Raw genomic sequence first — 21,206 nt, 5'->3', positions numbered from 1 at the left:
AACAGTAGCAGCAGCAGCAGTAACAGTAGCAGCAGCAGCAGTAACAGTAGCAGTAGCAGTAATAACAGCAGCAGTAACAGTAGCAGCAGCAGCAGTAACAGTAGCAGCAGCAGCAGTAACAGTAGCAGCAGCAGCAGTAACAGTAGCAGCAGCAGCAGTAACAGTAGCAGTAGCAGTAATAACAGCAGCAGTAACAGTAGCAGCAGCAGCAGTAACAGTAGCAGCAGCAGCAGTAACAGTAGCAGCAGCAGCAGTAACAGTAGCAGCAGCAGCAGTAACAGTAGCAGCAGCAGCAGTAACAGTAGCAGCAGCAGCAGTAACAGTAGCAGCAGCAGCAGTAACAGTAGCAGCAGCAGCAGTAACAGTAGCAGCAGCAGCAGTAACAGTAGCAGCAGCAGCAGTAACAGTAGCAGCAGCAGCAGTAACAGTAGCAGCAGCAGCAGTAACAGTAGCAGCAGCAGCAGTAACAGTAGCAGCAACAGCAGTAACAGTAGCAGCAGTAACAGAAATGTTTCATCACCGAGCATTGAAAATCCAGATTATTCTAATTCTTACACTCGTAGGAATGTAAACCCGTGAGGGTCATGTAGTTCGAAAGCAATATCAGACAATTAGGTTTGATCGGAGGAGGAGGAGGAGGAGGTAGAGTTACTTCTATTCCTGACTGATAAATAGACAATGATTTTTCCAAAAGAAGGGAGTCGAAGACTGCATGTCATGAAGCGCTAAACCCGTGTGGGCCGTTCAGCGCAAGGCTCAATCCACCGTCTGATAAACTGAGTGCTTACATATTGCTTGAGATGTATGTTAAACTTTGATTATTAATATTATTATTATTATTATGATGGGGAAGCGCTAAATCCATAGGGGTTATAAAACTCCTTTAAAATGGGAGGTAATCAGGTCTGAAACAAGGGAAGTGATGGTAGCTCCAATTCCTTAGATCAGGAGCTCTTTGTATATAATTTGGTCGTAGTGACCAAAAAATGCCTCCTGTAGCATCAGCAAAATGATTTTTAAAGAAGATTACACAAGGTATACATTGTGAGAGACTTATACATAACAGCGAATATACAGTGAGTTTACTCTAATATCTGTTTTAGAGATTAATATATTCTGGACCTGTTGTGAACTGGGCCTGTTGTGAACTGGACCTGTTGTGAACTGGACCTGTTGTGAACTGGACCTGTTGTGAACCGGACCTGTTGTGAACTGGACCTTTTGTGAGCTGAACCTTTTGTCAACTGGACCTGTTGTGAACTGGACCTGTCGTGAACGGGTCAGTTGTGAACTGGACCTGTTGTGAACTGGACCTGTTGTGAACTGGACCTGTTGTGAACTGGACCTGTCGTGAACGGGTCAGTTGTGAACTGGACCTGTTGTGAACTGGACCTGTTGTGATGCCTAAATGACTACCGAGTTGTTAGGGTTGAAACTTAATAAACGTTTGCATGACACTGGGTATATTTACAATAAAGGATATATACCTTCACTCTGTATACACCGAGTTGGTCTAGAAAGACACCTGAGAAAATATCAGCACATATCTCTTAGAAAACGTTTCGATCACTTCTAACAGAGGTTAAGAAGTGATCAAGGTCCCTGGACCGAAATGTTTTCTGATATGTCCTAGTGTCTTTCTAAACCAATTTGACGGTATCTACTACCAAGGTTTATACCATACACAGAGTTAATTTTATCGACTTATTTTAGAGATAAATTTTTTTTTTGACTGAATAGATCTTGACTACCATATAAATAAAATGTGGCCCGAATGACCATAATTTTTGAACGTTACGTTAAATTATATCATTATATTACGTTAAATAATTATGCATTATGTCATGTTCTCAATAAACACTTTACTTACTAGCATAAAAATTTACATTCAGCTGACTTATACAAATACATCCTAGTCTGTGTATATGAATGGTTCAGAGAACCGACAAGTTGATAAATTAGACTCATGTGCAACACTTGGGTATCTTTAATGAGGAAACGTTTCGCCACACAGTGGCTTCATCAGTCCATACAAAGGAGAATGGTGAAGAACAGGAGGACTTTGAGGTGATCAGTCCCTCAACCTGGAGTACCAAGTGTTGCACGTGTGTCTAATTTATCCTAGTCTGTACACTTACCATTCAAGTTTTTTAGTGTTTTTTCAATTGATATTGTGACTCTTGTGCATACAACGAATATATTTAGGTAATCAGAAGGATAGCAAAACTTGGGGAGATGAGAGTGACAAGGACAGGTGCGAGATAGAGTAGTGAAAAGAAGAATTACAGGATAGAGCAGTGAAAAGGATAGTTATAGAATAGGGCAGTGAAAAAGACAGGTCAAGAATATAGCAGTGATAAGGACAGGTACAGAGTAGAGCAGTGAAAAGAAGAGGTTGAGAATAGAGCAGTGAATAAGGGAGGTACCAGGTCAGGTGGTCACCTTAGGTAAGATTTAATGCAGTAGTTTTGGTCATATAGTGGCCAGTGGTATTTTGAGTAGAATTTTACACGTGGGGATTTTCTATGACACACACAATGTATTTAAAATAAAATTTATTGCATTATAAACGTTTCGGTATAAAATAATAAACACGACACCAAACACACACACACACACACACACACACACACACACACACACACACACACACACACACACACACATATTCAACATATCACTTAACAAAGTTCAACATTGTTATTGTAATGTATATTTGACTGCGAGTACAACATCTTCATTTGAACTCCTGTTTACTTAAGCATAATATCTGAGGGAAGGGGGTGTCCCTCTTCGCTACTGTCGAAAAGTGGCGTGCGAGGCCATTTAATGAGAAAATTTTCCTCTGTTATTGTGAAAAGCGGCCTCAGATGGCCCGAAATTTACATTTATTTTGGCAGTGGCTCCGTGATTTGCAAGAGTGCCGTGTTTCCTACCGGTGAGTTTTTTATGTCCGGATCCCACGGCGACGGCCCCATGTTTAGGTCCCAAGGTAATGGTACTTAGGGAACTACCTCCATGTACTGATTTCAGGGCATCTGACTGCAGGAAGCTGCCTCCTAGTGACCCACCTCCATGAATGGTACCTAGAGAACTTCCTCCATGAATTGCGCCTACAGAGCCACCTCCTTGGAAGACACTTAGGGACCCACCTCCTTGTAGACCACCTAACGAACTCCCTCCATGTAATGCACCTTGGGAACTAGCTCCGTGAAAGCCTCCGAAGGAGACACTTCCATGTTTTGTGCCTAATGAACCATCTCCATGTACGCCACCTAAGGAACCACCTCCGTGAATGGCACTTAAGGAACCGCCTCCGTGAATGGCCCGTAAGGAACCACCACCTCCATGAATGGCCCCTAAGGAATCACCTCCGTGCAAGGAGCCTACAATTTTGCTGCGTTCCTTGGAAGCGGAGCTACCATGGCCTTTGCCTGCAGAGTCTCCGTCAAGAAAAATAGAGTCTTTGTCAGATTTGCTGCGTTGAGCTGCAGCAGATTTGAAGCCGCCACCACCACCGCCTAAGTTTCTTTGTTTTGCACCAACGCTGCTGCCGTGTCTGGTTTGGCTTGCCCCTTCATGATTCCCAAATCGTAACCCATCATCATCAAAGGTGCCGATGAACTGCCCCGGAGTCGGGTATATTTCGAGCCCGTCTCCAGTTTTCTCGCCTCCGATCTCCCCCCCGGGGATGACGGAAGCTCCGAGACCGGCCCCACCATCACTTCCGGAGAAACTAACGGTTGGAGTACCGTACTGGGTGGGTACAGAGCCACCACCTGTTAAGACGCCTCCTCTATGTTCTTTCTCCTGAGAGAAACTGCCAGCAGCCACACCTCCAGGACTTCCTAAAGTAAATCCTTGTCCACCACCAAAGCTTGTCCCATGACCTCCAGTGGATACAAAACCACCATGACCACCTCCGACAATTCCAAATTGACCTACTCCAGACAAACTACCAACAGGAGCACTGTGTTCAGTGTCACCGTCAATGATGAGTCCAGGGCCACCGATACCACTTCCGAAACCAGCACCATGACCACCTTTTACAGCGAAACTGGCAGTGCCCAGCCCAGCCGCACCAACTCCTAAATGTCCGTCATTAATTTTTCTTCCTCCAACAGGTCCTAGGCCAACAGATGCCACTCCCAGATGTCCTTGGTGTACACCTGAGACACCCAAACCTGCGTGTCCACCTACAATGTTAATTCCAGATGAGAATCCAACTGGTCCTAAATGCCCTTCAGTGATGGATGCCTCGCCAGTGTGTCTTCCGACACTCCCAAATGTTCCTACCGATCCAGGGATGCCTCCATGCTTAGTGGCGACCACTGCACCAGCGTGACCTTGACGAGACCCAAACTTTCCTGCCTCTCCAGAAATTCCTCCTTGATGTTTAGTGATGGCTGCGCCACCAGAATGCCCACCACTAATGGATCCTTTAGATACGAATACAGCAGAGTCGCCGTGCCCTTTGGAATCGGTCAGGGCACTTGCATGTATTTCTCCGACTCTCCCAATCGACTTCTTGCCTTCAGAGACGCCTGCTACATGACCGCGATGTTTTCCATGTGATCCTCCGATAACAGACCCCCCAACAGCAGCGCCGTTTCGTCCCTTATCGGTCACAACTCCACCATGAGCGCCTCCGATGACTCCACTGTGTCCGCCACCGACAATAGACTGTACACCTACTGATCCAATATGTCCATCTTTGGATGAGATACCATGGCCACCGCTAAACGAACCGATACTTACTGTGGACCCACCATGTCCAACACCCCCAGTTACACCATGCCCGGTTCCTAAAGATCCAGGGTGTCCTAAGCTAATAGAGGCACCATGAACCCCGATGGGCCCGAGATGTCCACTATTAATTTTTCCACCAAAATCAGCACCGATGATTCCACCATGTCCACCACCGATGGGACTATGTCCGACGTGACCAAGTCCACCACGGACGGGACCAAGTCCACCACCGACGGGACCAAGTCCACCGACGGGACCAAGTCCACCACGGACGGGACCAAGTCCACCACCGACGGGACCAAGTCCACCACCGACGGAACCAAGTCCACCACCGACGGGACCAAGTCCACCACCTACGGGACCAAGTCCGCCACCGACGGGACCAAGTCCACCTCCGACAGGACCAAGTCCACCTCCTACAGGACCGAGTCCACCACCGACGGGACCAAGTCCACCACCAATAGGACCAAATAGACCAATGACGGCTCCACCTTGACCAAAACCAGAGGATCCACCATGTCCTACACCTGCGGCTCCACCGTGTCCAGTACCAACGTGTCCACCATGTCCAATACCAAAGGGGCCCTCTTGTTTAACACCAATGGCTTCACTGTGTCCACCACTGGTAAGAGCACCTTGTCCACCAATGGGACCCTGATATCCAATTCCAATGGGTCCAACACCATGTCCAACATCACCTGCTCCACTGTGTCCAATGGTAAGGGGTCCACCGTGTAAAGCACCAACAGATGCACCATGTCCAATCCCAATATGTCCCCCATGTCCAATAATGTCGCCTCCACCATGGCCCAAAGCGGCAGACCCAACATGTCCACCTAAAATTGCAGATTTATCCTTTTCGACACTTTGAAATCCGCCATGTATTTCACCGAAGGAGCCTACGTGCCCAAAACCAGGGGATCCTCCTCCATGTCCAAGCCCATCAGATCCTACACCAGCAATCTTTTCCACGCTATCAGACTCTCCATGTAATGCCCCGAAGGATCCCCCATGTCCAAAACCAACCGGTACTCCTCCATGTCCAATACCAGCGGATCCTCCACCATGTCCAAGACCAATAGATCCTCCAGTATGTCCAAGACCAATAGATCCTCCAGCGTGTCCAAGACCAATAGATCCTCCAGCGTGTCCGAGACCAATAGATCCTCCAGCGTGCCCAAGACCAATAGATCCTCCAGCGTGCCCAAGACCAATAGATCCTCCAGCGTGCCCAAGACCAATAGATCCTCCACTGTGTCCAAAGCCAACGGATCCTCCACCATGTCCAAGACCAATGGATCCTCCACCTTGTTTAAGACCAGCGGATCCCCCACCATGTCCAATAATATCGGATCCTCCACCATGTTTAAAACCAATGGAACTTCCATCGTGTCCAAGACCAATAGATGCTCCTCCATGTCCAAAACCAACGGTTCCTCCACCATGCCCAATACCAACGGATCCTCCACCATGTCCAATAACGGATCCTGCACCATGTCCAATAACGGATCCTCCACCATGTCCGCTTCCGACAGATCCTCCATGTTTTAGTCCAACGGATCCTCCACCGTGTCCAATAACGGATCCTCCACCATGTCCAATACCGAAGGATCCTCCATGTCCAAAACCGATGGATCCTCCACCATGTTTTAGTCCAACGGATCCTCCACTATGTCCAATAATGGATCCTCCACCGTGTCCAATAACGGATCCTCCACCGTGTCCAATAGCGGATCCTCCACCTTGTTTAAGGCCAATGGGTCCTCCAACGTGTCCAGTAACAGATCCTCCACCTTGTTTAAGGCCAATAGATCCTCCTTCGTGTTTAAGACCAACGGCTCCTACGGATCCTACACTATGCCCAAGGCCAACAGATCCTCCACCGTGTCCAAGGCCAACAGATCCTCCGCCATGTCCAAGGCCAATAGGTCCTCCAACGAGTCCAGGGCCAATAGATCCTCCAACGTGTCCAAGGCCAATAGATCCTCCACCGAGTCCAAGGCCAACAGATCCTCCAACGAGTCCAGGGCCAATAGATCCTCCACCGTGTCCAAATCCAAAAGATCCCAAGCTGTGTCCGTCTTTAAATCCCTCAGCTACTCCACCAGTCCCTCCTCCCGGTTTCAGCTTGAAAGCGTCGCCTTGTTTGGCTTCAGAGCCGCCGATCGTTCGACTGAGGCCACCATGCTTGGAAAGTCCAGGTTTGAGCTCCGCCTGGCAGGGGTCCAGTAGGAGGGCCACTCCAATAGCGATGAGGAGGATCTTCTGAAAATAAGAATTAAGAAGCTAGAAGATGGAATCTAAACTTACAATGTGAGCGACTCAAAACCCACAAGATACTCACGAACTGATAAGGCTTCAGAACGTCAAGTTTCCAATTTGTAGGTTAGTTGTGAAAAGGCATGATTTATATATATATATATATATATATATATATATATATATATATATATATATATATATATATATATATATATATATATATATATTACACATACATAGTTTAAAAAGCACTAACATTAATATAATAGTACAATATATCAAAGATTATGAATCTCATCCAGTTCTTCTGATGCTGGACCGCAAGCATTTCCACTCTGAATAGCCACGTTGAAGCGCTGGAACAAGAGAGTGGCCGCCCTTGGGTTCCTAGGGAGGTCAATGAGTCTGGAACCCAGTTCTTCGAGGAAACGTGTGACATTCTTTTCTCATGATTCCTAGGTCTTCGATCCCACTGGGACAAATTGATATTGATGGCTTAAGTACTTGTGAACTTGTACTTATATATATATATATATATATATATATATATATTGGAATTGTTAAATGTTGATGAAGATAGGGAAGCTGTGATTTCGTGTATAGGGCAAGGAGGAATAACATCTTGTAGGAGTGAGGAAGAGCCAGTTGTGAGTGTGGGGGAAGTTCGTGAGGCAGTAGGTAAAATGAAAGGGGGTAAGGCAGCCGGGATTGATGGGATAAAGATAGAAATGTTAAAAGCAGGTGGGGATATAGTTTTGGAGTGGTTGGTGCAATTATTTAATAAATGTATGGAAGAGGGTAAGGTACCTAGGGATTGGCAGAGAGCATGCATAGTTCCTTTGTATAAAGGCAAAGGGGATAAAAGAGAGTGCAAAAATTATAGGGGGATAAGTCTGTTGAGTGTACCTGGTAAAGTGTATGGTAGAGTTATAATTGAAAGAATTAAGAGTAAGACGGAGAATAGGATAGCAGATGAACAAGGAGGCTTTAGGAAAGGTAGGGGGTGTGTGGACCAGGTGTTTACAGTGAAACATATAAGTGAACAGTATTTAGATAAGGCTAAAGAGGTCTTTGTGGCATTTATGGATTTGGAAAAGGCGTATGACAGGGTGGATAGGGGGGCAATGTGGCAGATGTTGCAAGTGTATGGTGTAGGAGGTAGGTTACTGAAAGCAGTGAAGAGTTTTTACGAGGATAGTGAGGCTCAAGTTAGAGTATGTAGGAAAGAGGGAAATTTTTTCCCAGTAAAAGTAGGCCTTAGACAAGGATGTGTGATGTCACCGTGGTTGTTTAATATATTTATAGATGGGGTTGTAAGAGAAGTAAATGCGAGGGTCTTGGCAAGAGGCGTGGAGTTAAAAGATAAAGAATCACACACAAAGTGGGAGTTGTCACAGCTGCTCTTTGCCGATGACACTGTGCTCTTGGGAGATTCTGAAGAGAAGTTGCAGAGATTGGTGGATGAATTTGGTAGGGTGTGCAAAAAAAGAAAATTAAAGGTGAATACAGGAAAGAGTAAGGTTATGAGGATAACAAAAAGATTAGGTGATGAAAGATTGAATATCAGATTGGAGGGAGAGAGTATGGAGGAGGTGAACGTATTCAGATATTTGGGAGTGGACGTGTCAGCGGATGGGTCTATGAAAGATGAGGTGAATCATAGAATTGATGAGGGAAAAAGAGTGAGTGGTGCACTTAGGAGTCTGTGGAGACAAAGAACTTTGTCCTTGGAGGCAAAGAGGGGAATGTATGAGAGTATAGTTTTACCAACGCTCTTATATGGGTGTGAAGCGTGGGTGATGAATGTTGCAGCGAGGAGAAGGCTGGAGGCAGTGGAGATGTCATGTCTGAGGGCAATGTGTGGTGTGAATATAATGCAGAGAATTCGTAGTTTGGAAGTTAGGAGGAGGTGCGGGATTACCAAAACTGTTGTCCAGAGGGCTGAGGAAGGGTTGTTGAGGTGGTTCGGACATGTAGAGAGAATGGAGCGAAACAGAATGACTTCAAGAGTGTATCAGTCTGTAGTGGAAGGAAGGCGGGGTAGGGGTCGGCCTAGGAAGGGTTGGAGGGAGGGGGTAAAGGAGGTTTTGTGTGCGAGGGGCTTGGACTTCCAGCAGGCATGCGTGAGCGTGTTTGATAGGAGTGAATGGAGACAAATGGTTTTTAATACTTGACGTGCTGTTGGAGTGTGAGCAAAGTAACATTTATGAAGGGATTCAGGGAAACCGGCAGGCCGGACTTGAGTCCTGGAGATGGGAAGTACAGTGCCTGCACTCTGAAGGAGGGGTGTTAATGTTGCAGTTTAAAAACTGTAGTGTAAAGCACCCTTCTGGCAAGACAGTGATGGAGTGAATGATGGTGAAAGTTTTTCTTTTTCGGGCCACCCTGCCTTGGTGGGAATCGGCCGGTGTGATAATAAAAAAAAAAAAAAAAAAAAAAAATATATATATATATATATATATATATATATATATATATATATATATATATATATATATATATATATATAAAGAAAAACCCAAAAAGAGAGCAAAAAAAAAACTTTCATCATTCATCACTTTCACCATCACTCATACATAATCACTGTCTTTCCAGAGGCGTTCAGATACGACAGTTTAGACATCCCTCCAACCTGCCAATATCCTAAAGCCCTCCTTTAAAAGTGCAGGCATTGTATTTCCCATTTCCAAGACTCAAGTCTGGCTAACCGGTTTCCCTGAATCCATTCACAAAATATTACCCTGCTCACACTCCAACAGCTCGTCAGGTCCCAAAAACCATTCGTCTCCATTCACTCCTAACATGCTCATGCATGCTAGCTGGAAGTCAAAGCCCCTCGCCCACAAAACTTCCTTTACCCCTTCCAGCTTTTACGGGGACAACCCCTACCCCGCCTTTCTTCCCCAGTAGATTAATACGCTCTCCAAGTCATTCTACTTTGTTCCATTCCCTCTAAATGACCAAACCACCTCAACAACTCCTCTTCACCCCTATGACTAATACTTTCAGTGACTCCACACCTCCTCCTAATTTCCACACTACGAATTCTCTGCATAATATTTACAACCCATGTTTCACACCCACATAAAAAGTGTTGGTACCACTATACTCTCATACATTCCCTTCTTTGCCTCCATGAAAAACGTTCTTTGTCTTCACAGATACCTCAACGCACCCCTCACCTTTTTTCCTTCATCACTTCTATGGTTTTCCTCATCCTTCATAAACCCATCTGGTGACAATTCAACTCCCAAATATCTGAAAACATTCACTTCTTCCATACTCTACCTTCATCACATTACTCTTATCTATTTTCACTTTCAACTTTCTACTTTTACACACCCTCCCAAACTCGTCCACTAACCTTTGCAACATAAGAATCCCACAAAAGCACAGTATCATCAGCAATATATATATATATATATATATATATATATATATATATATATATATATATATATATATATATATATATATATATGTATATATATATATATATATATATATATATATATATATATATATATATATATATATATATATATATATATATATATATATATACTAGATGCAAAAAGAAGAGTACAGAAAGGCCCTCCAGGCACACTAGTGCCCACAACCAGAAAGATGAATATTATAGCATTAAAAAATCCCACAAGCATTTATATTTTAATAGCCTAAACGAAATTAACGTGGCAATAATAAATTTTTTTTCTCATATTCTGCTATGATATCAATAACTTTACATACATAAATATATTGTCAGTGATATAGAAGTCACTGGCAATTATGGGGTTGCCACCCACGGGACAGCGTGTCTATTTAAAGGGATGAAAAAACTAACATTTTAAGGGAGACTTCTAAAACTCATGTAAAGGAAATCAGGCTTATTAAAATAAACTCATTTAAAGGGTGAGGCATCTGTAATAACAAGGAAGACGGCCACAGTTATTCAGCCAACATGATGTGGGTTGAATAACTGTGTATGAAATAATTTAGCAAATATCATTCTGAGCCTAACGAAAACATATTTCATTGTGTTTATTAAATGGTTGTAAACTTATCTAAAATATATTTAGTTGGATTAGGCTAAATTAAATTTCGCTTGTTATAATAAGGTAAGTTTTCTAAGCTTCTCTTCTTACAAAATTATTAATTTTTACATTTACATAAATGAATAAAGTGTACCTTCAAAAGCATGGGAGAAATTTTTAGAAAGGACTTAATTTTACCTATTCGGCACGACATTATATATATATATATATATATATATATATATATATATATATATATATATATATATATATATATATAATAGTGTCTTGCTAGGAGCACCTCTGGGAAGCAATGCCATTGACACAATTCTCAGGAAGAAATTGGAAGAGTTAAGGAGGACGGAACAACGAATAGGCAATCTGGACACCCACGATGCCTTGTACCTTCTCACAAAGTGCTTGAGTCTGCCCAGGTTGACATATTTCCTAAGATGTGCACCTTCATATGATAACCCTATACTGCACGAATATGACAGTATTCTGAGGCAGATTTTTACGAAAGTACTTAACCTTACTCTAGAAGACGGGCAGTGGAACCAAGCTACACTTCCAGTCAGACTAGGAGGCATTGGTGTCCGCAAGTCATCACAGATTGCGTTACCTGCTTTTCTGTCCTCGTGTATTGCATCCAGAGAGCTTGTAGCAGCGATTCTCCCTGAACATCTTAGGGACAAGATAGGAGTCCAGGACCAAAAATTCATTGACGGAGCAATGATCTGGGATAATCTAACGGGCTCTGGAGCCAGACCTGCTCCCCCCCAACAACTACAAACAATCGCACTGGGATGGTCCAATAGTGGAAAATATTGCCTCAACAATGCTTCAGAGTGTGTCAGGGAAGGATAGAGCCCGCCTCCTGGCAGTGAGAGCCCCTCATGCTGGGGACTTTCTGTTGGCTGTTCCCAACTCCAGCCTTGGCACACGTCTCGACCCACAGACCATCCGCATCGGTGTTGCCCTTCGACTTGCCGCCCCTATTCTCGCCGAACACAGGTGTATTTGTGGCAGTGAAGCAGCAGACCGATTCGGGTACCATGGTCTTGTGTGCCGTAAATCCGAGGGAAAGATTGCAAGACATGAGGAGGTTAATAACATTATCAAGAGGAGCCTCACAACAGCTGGATGCCCAGCAGTAAGGGAGCCACCCCAACTATGCAGATCTGATGGCAGCCAGAAGCGTCCAGATGGTATCACCCTTCAAGCCTGGACAGATGGGAAGCAGGTGGTGTGGGACTATACATGTGCATCTACCTTGGCTGATACCTATCTCCAATACACCAGGGAGGAAGGAGGGGCAGCTGCCAGCTTCAGGGAGTCCCAAAAGTCTAGAAAATATGGAGAACTTGCCCATCATTATATGTTTGTTCCCATAGGCTCAGAGACCCTTGGCTCATGGGGAAAGAGTGCATCTAAATTCCTTAAGGAGCTGGGAAAAAGACTCATCAGGGTAACTAGGGATCCCAGGGCAGCTAGTTTTCTGTTCCAGCGGCTCAGTGCGGCTGTTCAAAGGGGTAATGCCTGCTGTATTTTGGGCACACGCCCCAGCTCTGAGGAGCTGGATGAGATTTTCGCCTTATAATCGGTGATACACACGTAACAACATGTACCGTATGTGCCACCTTTATATCAATAGTGTATCTCTTGGATCTTCTGTACCATATTATGTAATAAAATATTCCTATTAGTAAAAAAAAAAAAAAAATATATAAAAAGATGGGGTGGTAGGGGAAGTGGAATATTCAAACGGCTTCAGGAAGAAATCCAAATACTTTTCCTTGAAGCCTTTTTATCCACTTCTCCGAGGCTATGGGTCCCACAATTTACACCAGAGGTTGACCCCATTATATATATATATATATACATATATATATATATATATATATATATATATATATATATATATATATATATAAATATATATATATATGTCGTGCCGAATAGGCAGAACTTGCGATCTTGGCTTAAATAGCAACGATCATCTTGCCATATAGGACAAGTGAAAATTTGTATATGCAATAATTTCGCCAAAACCATTCTGAACCTAACGAAAAAAATATATTTGATTGTGTTTGTTTAGTACTAAATTACTGTAAACGAATTTAAAATATATTTAGTTGGGTTAGGCTAAAATAAATTGTTCTTGTTATAATAAGGTTAGGTAAGTTTTCTAAGATTCTTTTGGTGCCAAATTAAAAATTTTTACATTAACATTAATGAAAAAAAATATATCTTTAAACGTATAAGAGAAAATTTCAGAAAGGACTTAATTTTAAATGAGTTCTTGCTAATTGACCAGTTTTACATATTCGGCACGATATATATATATATATATATATATATATATATATATATATATATATATATATATATATATATATATATATATATATATATGTATGTATATTTGTGCATGAACATTATTAATACTAAATAAACAGTAGAGACTAACATAATTTAAGCTATAAAATATAAGTAAAACTAATAAATATAATTAAAACCTAATAAATATGATGAGACTAAATTTGATTACATATATAAATGCATATAAATTAAAATAATATATCAGGGTGAACACAAAGGAGTAATAAACAAAGGTCAGTTTCGCAACGAATCACAATTGAATAATTTGACCCAAGCCACGGCCGCTGCTGCCGTGGACCACCACAATGACACTCAAAGCAGTGAGTACGACACGGTCAAGCTCTCCATCGTGCCAAATTCAGACCACTGAGTTCAACACAGGTAAACCAGAGATCACTGCTGACGTGGCGATTCACAGGGCCAAGTAGTACCCAACCATCATACACTAACTTGCATCTCCCCCGCCAAAGCTTCGCACCACTGCATTGGTTCATCTTACGACTTAAGTCATAAGATGTTGGTCTAAGACTGTATTAGATCAGTGTCAGGGTCTCTTCAGTAATAAAACCGTGCTTAGTGCTAAGAAACAGAGAACAGGCAGGAGAAGATTCGGTTAAAAAAGAGAGAAATCACAAAGGAAGGATAATACTGAGAGAATGGTGGGCAGAGAAGACGAAGATGAGTAAAGCGTCCAGCGAAGATAGTTGACCTTATGGAGGTGTATAACTGTCATCTGTAGTTAGTGAATGTCTCTCACCAGCATCCCAAACAAAAACAAACCCAACCACAGCAAAGACCAAAATACACAGTACTGATATTACGTTTAACATTACCGACTCAATCAGAGATCTCAGATTCTATATGCAAGATGCGGCATAAGTCTCTTTACACAAAAAGATAATTTTCTTTTTAACATTTGGCTATGCTAATTTGGTAACAATTAAGTGAGCAAGCTGGGTGCAGCAGCAAGTTGAAAAGACTGCGGCTAGGAAGAAATTACATTCTGCACAGTATTAACCTTGTTAGAAATAAACATATTTTTTATTATATATTGCAGCTGCAAGAACAGCTGTATAATAAAATACAGTATAATAAAATATAGAGTTGCTGAGTATAGAAAAGCAGTATTAATCGCTAGCTGATTTCTATTAGTCGCAATAAAGTGACTTACGTCGCACCTCTACGTATGGATGATATTCCTGACGCCGCAGACAAGCTACAATGTAAATACACAGGGAAAAAAGTGAAATTAATATTAGATGCATAAATTATCACGAAAATACATCCTTAATGACAATTTTTTTAACAAATGCCTAATATCAAATGTCTTAATCAGCAAAGAAAATTAATTACATATATACACATATAGGAACGATTACGTGTTAGTAATATGCATGCCGTATTAAGGTTTAGTATACATGACAAACATTCATTTCAGCGGATAAGAGAACTTTCCCAAGATAAATAAAAGATTATGATGACAGCGCAAAGTTATCCAAGCACTCCGAGGTCTGCAAGCAGCATGCGATATACATCCAAGTGGACAGCACCTTACCATGGCGCTGCTGTGAGCGGTCTCCCTGACTGAAACCGGTACGCCCGGCTTTATATAGTCACTCTCTCCAGCGATGTCGAGTGGAGAGAAGTTCATTGCTCTAGGATAAGTAAGAAGCTTAAGAAAACCTTCATTATTATTATTATTTTTGTTAAATGGGGTATTCTAGTTTTCTTTTTATTGCCACAACAGTATTGGAGCTGACAAGGTTAGAATGATTTTCCACATTATTTTTAGCGGTAATTGTGTTATTATCCTTGAGGTTTGGCAGTGACTGTTTTGGCTCTTCATTTTTCGTTACAAGTCTTTTTAGCCATTCAAAAATGTCTGAAATGGTTAATTATATCTAAAATATTTATCACTCTTCCAATCTTCGTGTGTTATTATTAACTTAGTCATGAAGAGGATAGATGAATCATATATTTTGAAGGCATCTGGAGCCATTATAGATTTAAAAGAGCGTCTTCACTAGCGAGAGTTCAGTTCCTCTCCAGCTAGAACCTCGATGAATAGAACCCTGATCGTTATAGTTTGGAATACTGCCAGTAGAACCTCCAGCATCTGTCAGATCACCACAGCCAGGAGTGCCATGGTGTACAGGTTAGGTTAGGTATCCCAGGAAACAGTACAAGTGCTTCCTGACGCGGGTCTTAGTCACGTGATGACCCGTAGCTGGGGTTTTGGTCATCCGACAGAAGGCTTCCACTAGCTTACCGGTCCACCCTTTTAAAAATTAAGGTTATAGATAATGTAGAGCCATGTGCAACATCTGGGTATCTTTACTGTCTAGGGTGGGACTGATTACCTCGCCTTCCACTGTCTTCCGTATACGTTTCTACAGCCTTCAGATTATGTCCATTTACTGTCTGATAAAGTTACTGGATGGCGAAACGTCTACAAACTAAAGAGACCCAGGTGTTGCATGTGTCTAATTCATCCTCAGGAGTGCCATATATCAAGTCACTCATTACAATTTAGGTCACCACAGGTTACCCATTATGATTCAGATCACAACAAGACAACAGCTGTCGATGCTGCCATAGTCTGTAATCAAAACTTTGGAAAACCTCTCTTCACGTTCTCCGACTCACCGTCTTCCCACGATGCGGCCGACACCACTAAAAGGGTCGTCTTGTGAGAAAGACTCACGTCAGGGTATATTTTCTGATGAATAAACTAGCAAAACGTGTCAGACATTGCTGTTTAGGCCACCACAAATACTGTCCTTACACTATACTGATGCTCATAAATCATGGAATATATGGTAGAAAATCGTTCTATTGATGAGCGTTCTACTGCAGTATGCTCTGTGATACACAGTTGTCTCTAGTGTTAGTAGATCAGAAACTGCGTAATATCGTAATATTATATCCTTGAGCGTACACTGCTTTAACAGGTGATACCATAATATGCAAAATAACCACAGTGAAAAAACAGTGAAATCCCAAGCGCTTTCGTGATGTCTCACATTATCAAAGAACTGTAAAAATAAAAGGGCAGAAGAAGGTTTATAAGGTTGAGATATCACCCATGGTAAGTGACAGTTGGCTCTAATAAGATTCTGCCTTTCGTGTTACTACGGGTTCCTGGGTCACTGATGTCCTTCACAGCCACGGTACCGTATAGCTAAGGTCTTCAAAATCAATGTCAGTTCTATATAGCCTGGATCAGCATAGGTCAGTTGATCACAGCATTTCTCAAATCAAGTAACCCTTCATTAGGAGTGGGGGTGGAGAGCAGTCCTAACTACCTCATTCCCCAAATGCTGTGTAAGCCCTACAAGTTTACTACTTGTCTATGCATGTGATGTTAATACTGATTACAGGACAAGTTATCGCATCTTGGATTATCATCAGTCAGGTCATTATATCCATGGTCATCATAGCTCTGGTAACCTCATCTATTATCAATACACTCATTGTCACCAAATACTGATTCTCATGACCTGTTCTTCCTGAATTTTAGTTCTCATTATTACATTTCTTGGCCAGCAAAAAAAAAAAAAAATACGGTGGAGGCTCGTTTTTCCATCCGCTAATGGCGCCCCTTGTCTCAGGCTGAATTTTAACTATGTAATGCAATACTAGTTCACTTAGGGTGACTAGAGCTTTTCGTGATTGCAAAAAGCAAGCCTATTGCATCTGTACTTTCTCAGGTTCCTCTCACATTTTCTCACTGTTATTATTTTCACTCGGCTAACGAATACCCTTGACACTTTTGTCTCCATGAACTGCGACATGCGATGTGTGTTCAGCGTTAGCAGAAAGTGACAATATCAATTCGAAAGAGAAAATTAATAACAGTATATTGAAATTAAAATTGTGTAATTTAAATCGAATGAGAGTGTCGTTACTGTGAGGTCGACTGTTAAAGAGTGAACATTTCTTAAGGGTGATGAAAGCTTTCTTGAGGTGACAGCATAATGGAGTTGCGATGTCAATACCTTGATAAAATGCTGTCATCTTTATCATGTCCACCTCATACACATGTTACCTGTTGTTTTGTCTTCCTAATTTTGAAGATTGAGACACTTATGCAGCATATAGGAATCTTTATTCAGGAAACGTTTCGCCACACAGTGGCTTCATCAGTCCAATACAAAGAGGAAGGCGTAAGGAGAGGAGGAGAATGAGGTAATCAGTCCCTCAACCTGGAGTCGATGTGTTCAGTCCATCAATCTTGTAGAATGTACAGCATAGGGCCGTAGACGTGGCTTATATACTGTAGTGAGGTGACGTGAAGCAGATGGAGGCGGGGTCATAGTGGTACCATCCACTAGTCGAAGTAGGTCTTCGTCCAAAGGTTGAACAAGTGTTGAAGAATTCTTTGTAACAAGAAAATTAATAACAGTATATTGAAATTAAAATTGTGTAATTTAAATCGAATGAGAGTGTCGTTACTGTGAGGTCGACTGTTAATGAGTGAACATTTCTTAAGGGTGATGAAAGCTTTCTTGAGGTGACAGCATAATGGAGTTGCGATGTCAATACCTTGATAAAATGCTGTCATCTTTATCATGTCCACCTCATACACATGTTACCTGTTGTTTTGTCTTCCTAATTTTAAAAGATTTTTTACCATAGAAGAGAGGAGCTTAAGACGACGTTTCGGTCCGACTTGGACCATTTAGAAAGTCACGAGTCCACCCTCCAGGTAGGCTCCAGGTAGTAGGTAGACGAGTGCGGGTTATGTGCGGGTTATTTTTGAATTGTTCCAGTCACGGTATTATGCCTTTTTTCTAATTTTTACCATTGTCCCATTTCTGGGTTTTGTTTTAATATTCAAATGTTGTTTAAGCAAGAAAATAGCTATGTCCTTCTTCGATTTCATAAACTTATTACAATAGTCTTGTGAAAGATACGACTCTCCAGTTCTTCCCATACGGCACCATAATTATCGGAGATTGAAGTTATCTGGCAGATGGAATAGATATGTTGGCACCCATTAAATGGCCCCTCCCCCCACGTTCCTCTAATATCATGTCTTAAGATTTCTGTTAGCAGAGAAGTCTAAGGTGACACAGAAACAGTTTAAGAATAACAAAATGGCATCGGAAAAGTCTCAGCAGATAGAGGGGTTGAACGAAAGTAATATGAACACCTGCAAATGGTTCTCCATTTGTAGATAAAACAGCACTAGTTCGTAGAGAAACTGATTCATAATACATTTAAACAGTATCCAGGAGAATTTTGAGCCATTCCTCAAGCAACACCTGTTCTAAGTCTTCCAGAGACGACACTGGAGGAAATCAATTCCAGACTTGCTGTTCCAATTGACCCCACAGATGCTCGATAATATTTAGATCCGGCCATTGTGGGGGTTAATCAAAGTGATCGACTTCACTTTCATGTTCTTCATGCCAATTCTGAACAACTCTAGTGGGATGTTCATATTATTACGTCCACCCGCGTATATAGACCAGAGTCCGGAATGAACTGGGTCAACCGCAAAGCTGAATAATGACTATCATTACTTCATCTATGTAGAAAACTTTATTTTCATACATTATTTCGATGTAAAAAAAATCAGATTAGAAAAGAACTTAGTGGCGTTGCTTGCCCACCACTTATTGGCCTTAAGTACTAATATTTAAAGGACAGTTCAGAATATACGTGTTAGTGTTACCTTTAATTTGATTATATTACTTCAAGACACACACACAAACACACAAACACACACACACACACACACACACACACACACACACACACACACACACACACACCTGGCTAAGCACGACAAGAAACTTAAGAAAGTGCAGAAATTTGCAAAAAGACCAATCACTTAATCAAGTGTTATATCCTATAAGGAGAGGTTAAGAGAGCTCAGTCTGGCAACACTGGAGGACAAGAGGGATAGGGAAGACATGATAGCGACGTATAAAATACTGAAACTGACAAGGTGGACAGGAATAAAAGGTTTTAGAGATGGGACACAGGAACAAGGCGACACAACAGGAAGTTGAAAACTCAAATGAGTCACAGTGATGTTAAGAAGTATTTCCTAAGCCTCGGAGTTGTCAGGAAGTGGAAGAATCTGGAGAGTGAACTAGTGGTAGCAAGATCCAGGGATAGCTTTAAGAAGAGGTACGATAAGGCGCCCGGAAAAGGAAAGAGTGGACATAATAGCGGCCAATGAATAGACGTGACCAGGAGCTGTGAATCGACCCCCTGCAACCACATATAGGCGAGTACATATAGGTGAGTAAACACAAACTCATGGCCAGGAACTAAGACTCAACCCCTGCAACCACAAATAGATTAATATATGAATCGCTAAGAGACAATTAACTAGAAACTGAGACTAATTCTATTTAGTTTATCCTCACACTAAATAAACCAAATATTTTGATGTAGTTTCTAACATATTGTCTCTTGTTGTCAAGGACGGGGAGAGAAAACTGTCTCTTAGATGTTGGACACAGCACACCTGAGAGGTGGGACATAGCGCACCTGAGAGGTGGGACATAGCGCACCTGAGAGGTGGGACATAGCGCACCTGAGAGGTGGGACATAGCGCACCTGAGAGGTGGGACATAGCGCACCTGAGAGGTGGGACATAGCGCACCGGAGAGGGGGAGGGACAGCACACGTGAGAGGTGCAACACAGGGCACCTGAGAGGTTCGACACAGCGCGCCTAAGAGGTGCAACACACCACACCTGAGAGGTGCAACACACCACACTTGAGAGGTGCAACACACCACACCTGAGAGGTGCAACACACCATACCTGAGAGGTGCAACACACCACACCTGAAAGGTGCAACACACCATACCTGAGAGGTGCAACACTCAACATCTGAGAGGTGGGACAGAAAACTTTACAAAGCTTTTTTCATTCTATATCAATCTCACTGTCTTCTCAATAATAATATTTATAATAATAATAATAATAATAATAATAATAATAATAATAATAATAATAATAATAAACAATAATAATAATAATCTACTGTGTATCTTCTCTTCCTATTGTTCCTCACATCGAGCTGTTGGACCTCATGTTTGGATAATGCCTCGCTCATTATGCTGTTTCTGGAAATTGTCTGTGCCGGGTTCGACCTCCATCACCTCCAATGTCGCAACATGAACAGCTTGCCACAGGGGTCCCACTCACAACTTATGTGAAAGGCTTGTTGTTTTCTCGAGTTCTACACAGCACCCCTTTTGTTATGCTGACTTCCCCTTCATTTATATTATTATTAGTAGTAGTAGTAGTGCCTGCTAATCATGAGACTTCAACGTGCCTGCTCTATTAAGTTCTCTGAGCATTTTAAATGTTAATATCACGTTTCCCTTAGTTCATCTTTCGTTTAGGTGTGTTTGGGGTTTTTTAAATGGCTTTGGTACGTAATTAGTCATGGAAGGTAAAGGAGAGCTGCTCACAGTGTATCACTCTATATCTCTCTGTCTGGACAATATATTCCTGCTGTTCTTGGGGCCAAATCAAATTTGAGGTCTTTAGCCACAGTATTTTGGCCTCGTGTGGATCAACCCTCTCATCTTCGGATTTAGTCTTGTCGCGAATCTTTGGATTTTCTCTGGTTCCCTTGTATATTTGATAGTGTGTGTACGTCAGGCTGGTACTGTATGCTGTATGTGTTTCATATGTCGTATGTAATGTACTAAAGGGATCTTTGTCGAGGTTCATGAATTACGTTTACATTATAAAAAACGAAGCGCTAAACCTACAAGGGTCATACAGCGCAATTACGTTTACATGCT

General features: G+C 42.1%; 1 protein-coding gene across 1 annotated transcript; it reads right to left on the bottom strand.

Moving 5' to 3' along the window:
- Nucleotides 1–2,540: 2,540 nt before the first annotated feature.
- On the bottom strand, nucleotides 2,541–15,003 carry LOC128697756 (WAG22 antigen-like). Its single transcript, XM_053789652.2, has 2 exons — nucleotides 14,983–15,003; nucleotides 2,541–7,014 (listed from the first exon to the last, which is right to left on the bottom strand). Exons 1-2 carry the CDS (start codon nucleotides 14,983–14,985, stop codon nucleotides 2,827–2,829), a joined length of 4,191 nt encoding a protein of 1,396 aa, XP_053645627.2. The 5' UTR covers nucleotides 14,986–15,003; the 3' UTR covers nucleotides 2,541–2,826.
- Nucleotides 15,004–21,206: the final 6,203 nt, after the last annotated feature.

This window comes from Cherax quadricarinatus, chromosome 68, assembly GCF_038502225.1.
Source record: "Cherax quadricarinatus isolate ZL_2023a chromosome 68, ASM3850222v1, whole genome shotgun sequence".
NCBI classification, from domain to species: domain Eukaryota; kingdom Metazoa; phylum Arthropoda; class Malacostraca; order Decapoda; family Parastacidae; genus Cherax; species Cherax quadricarinatus.
Note: the sequence above shows the minus strand (reverse complement) of the source record. Positions and strands in the feature narration are given on the sequence as shown.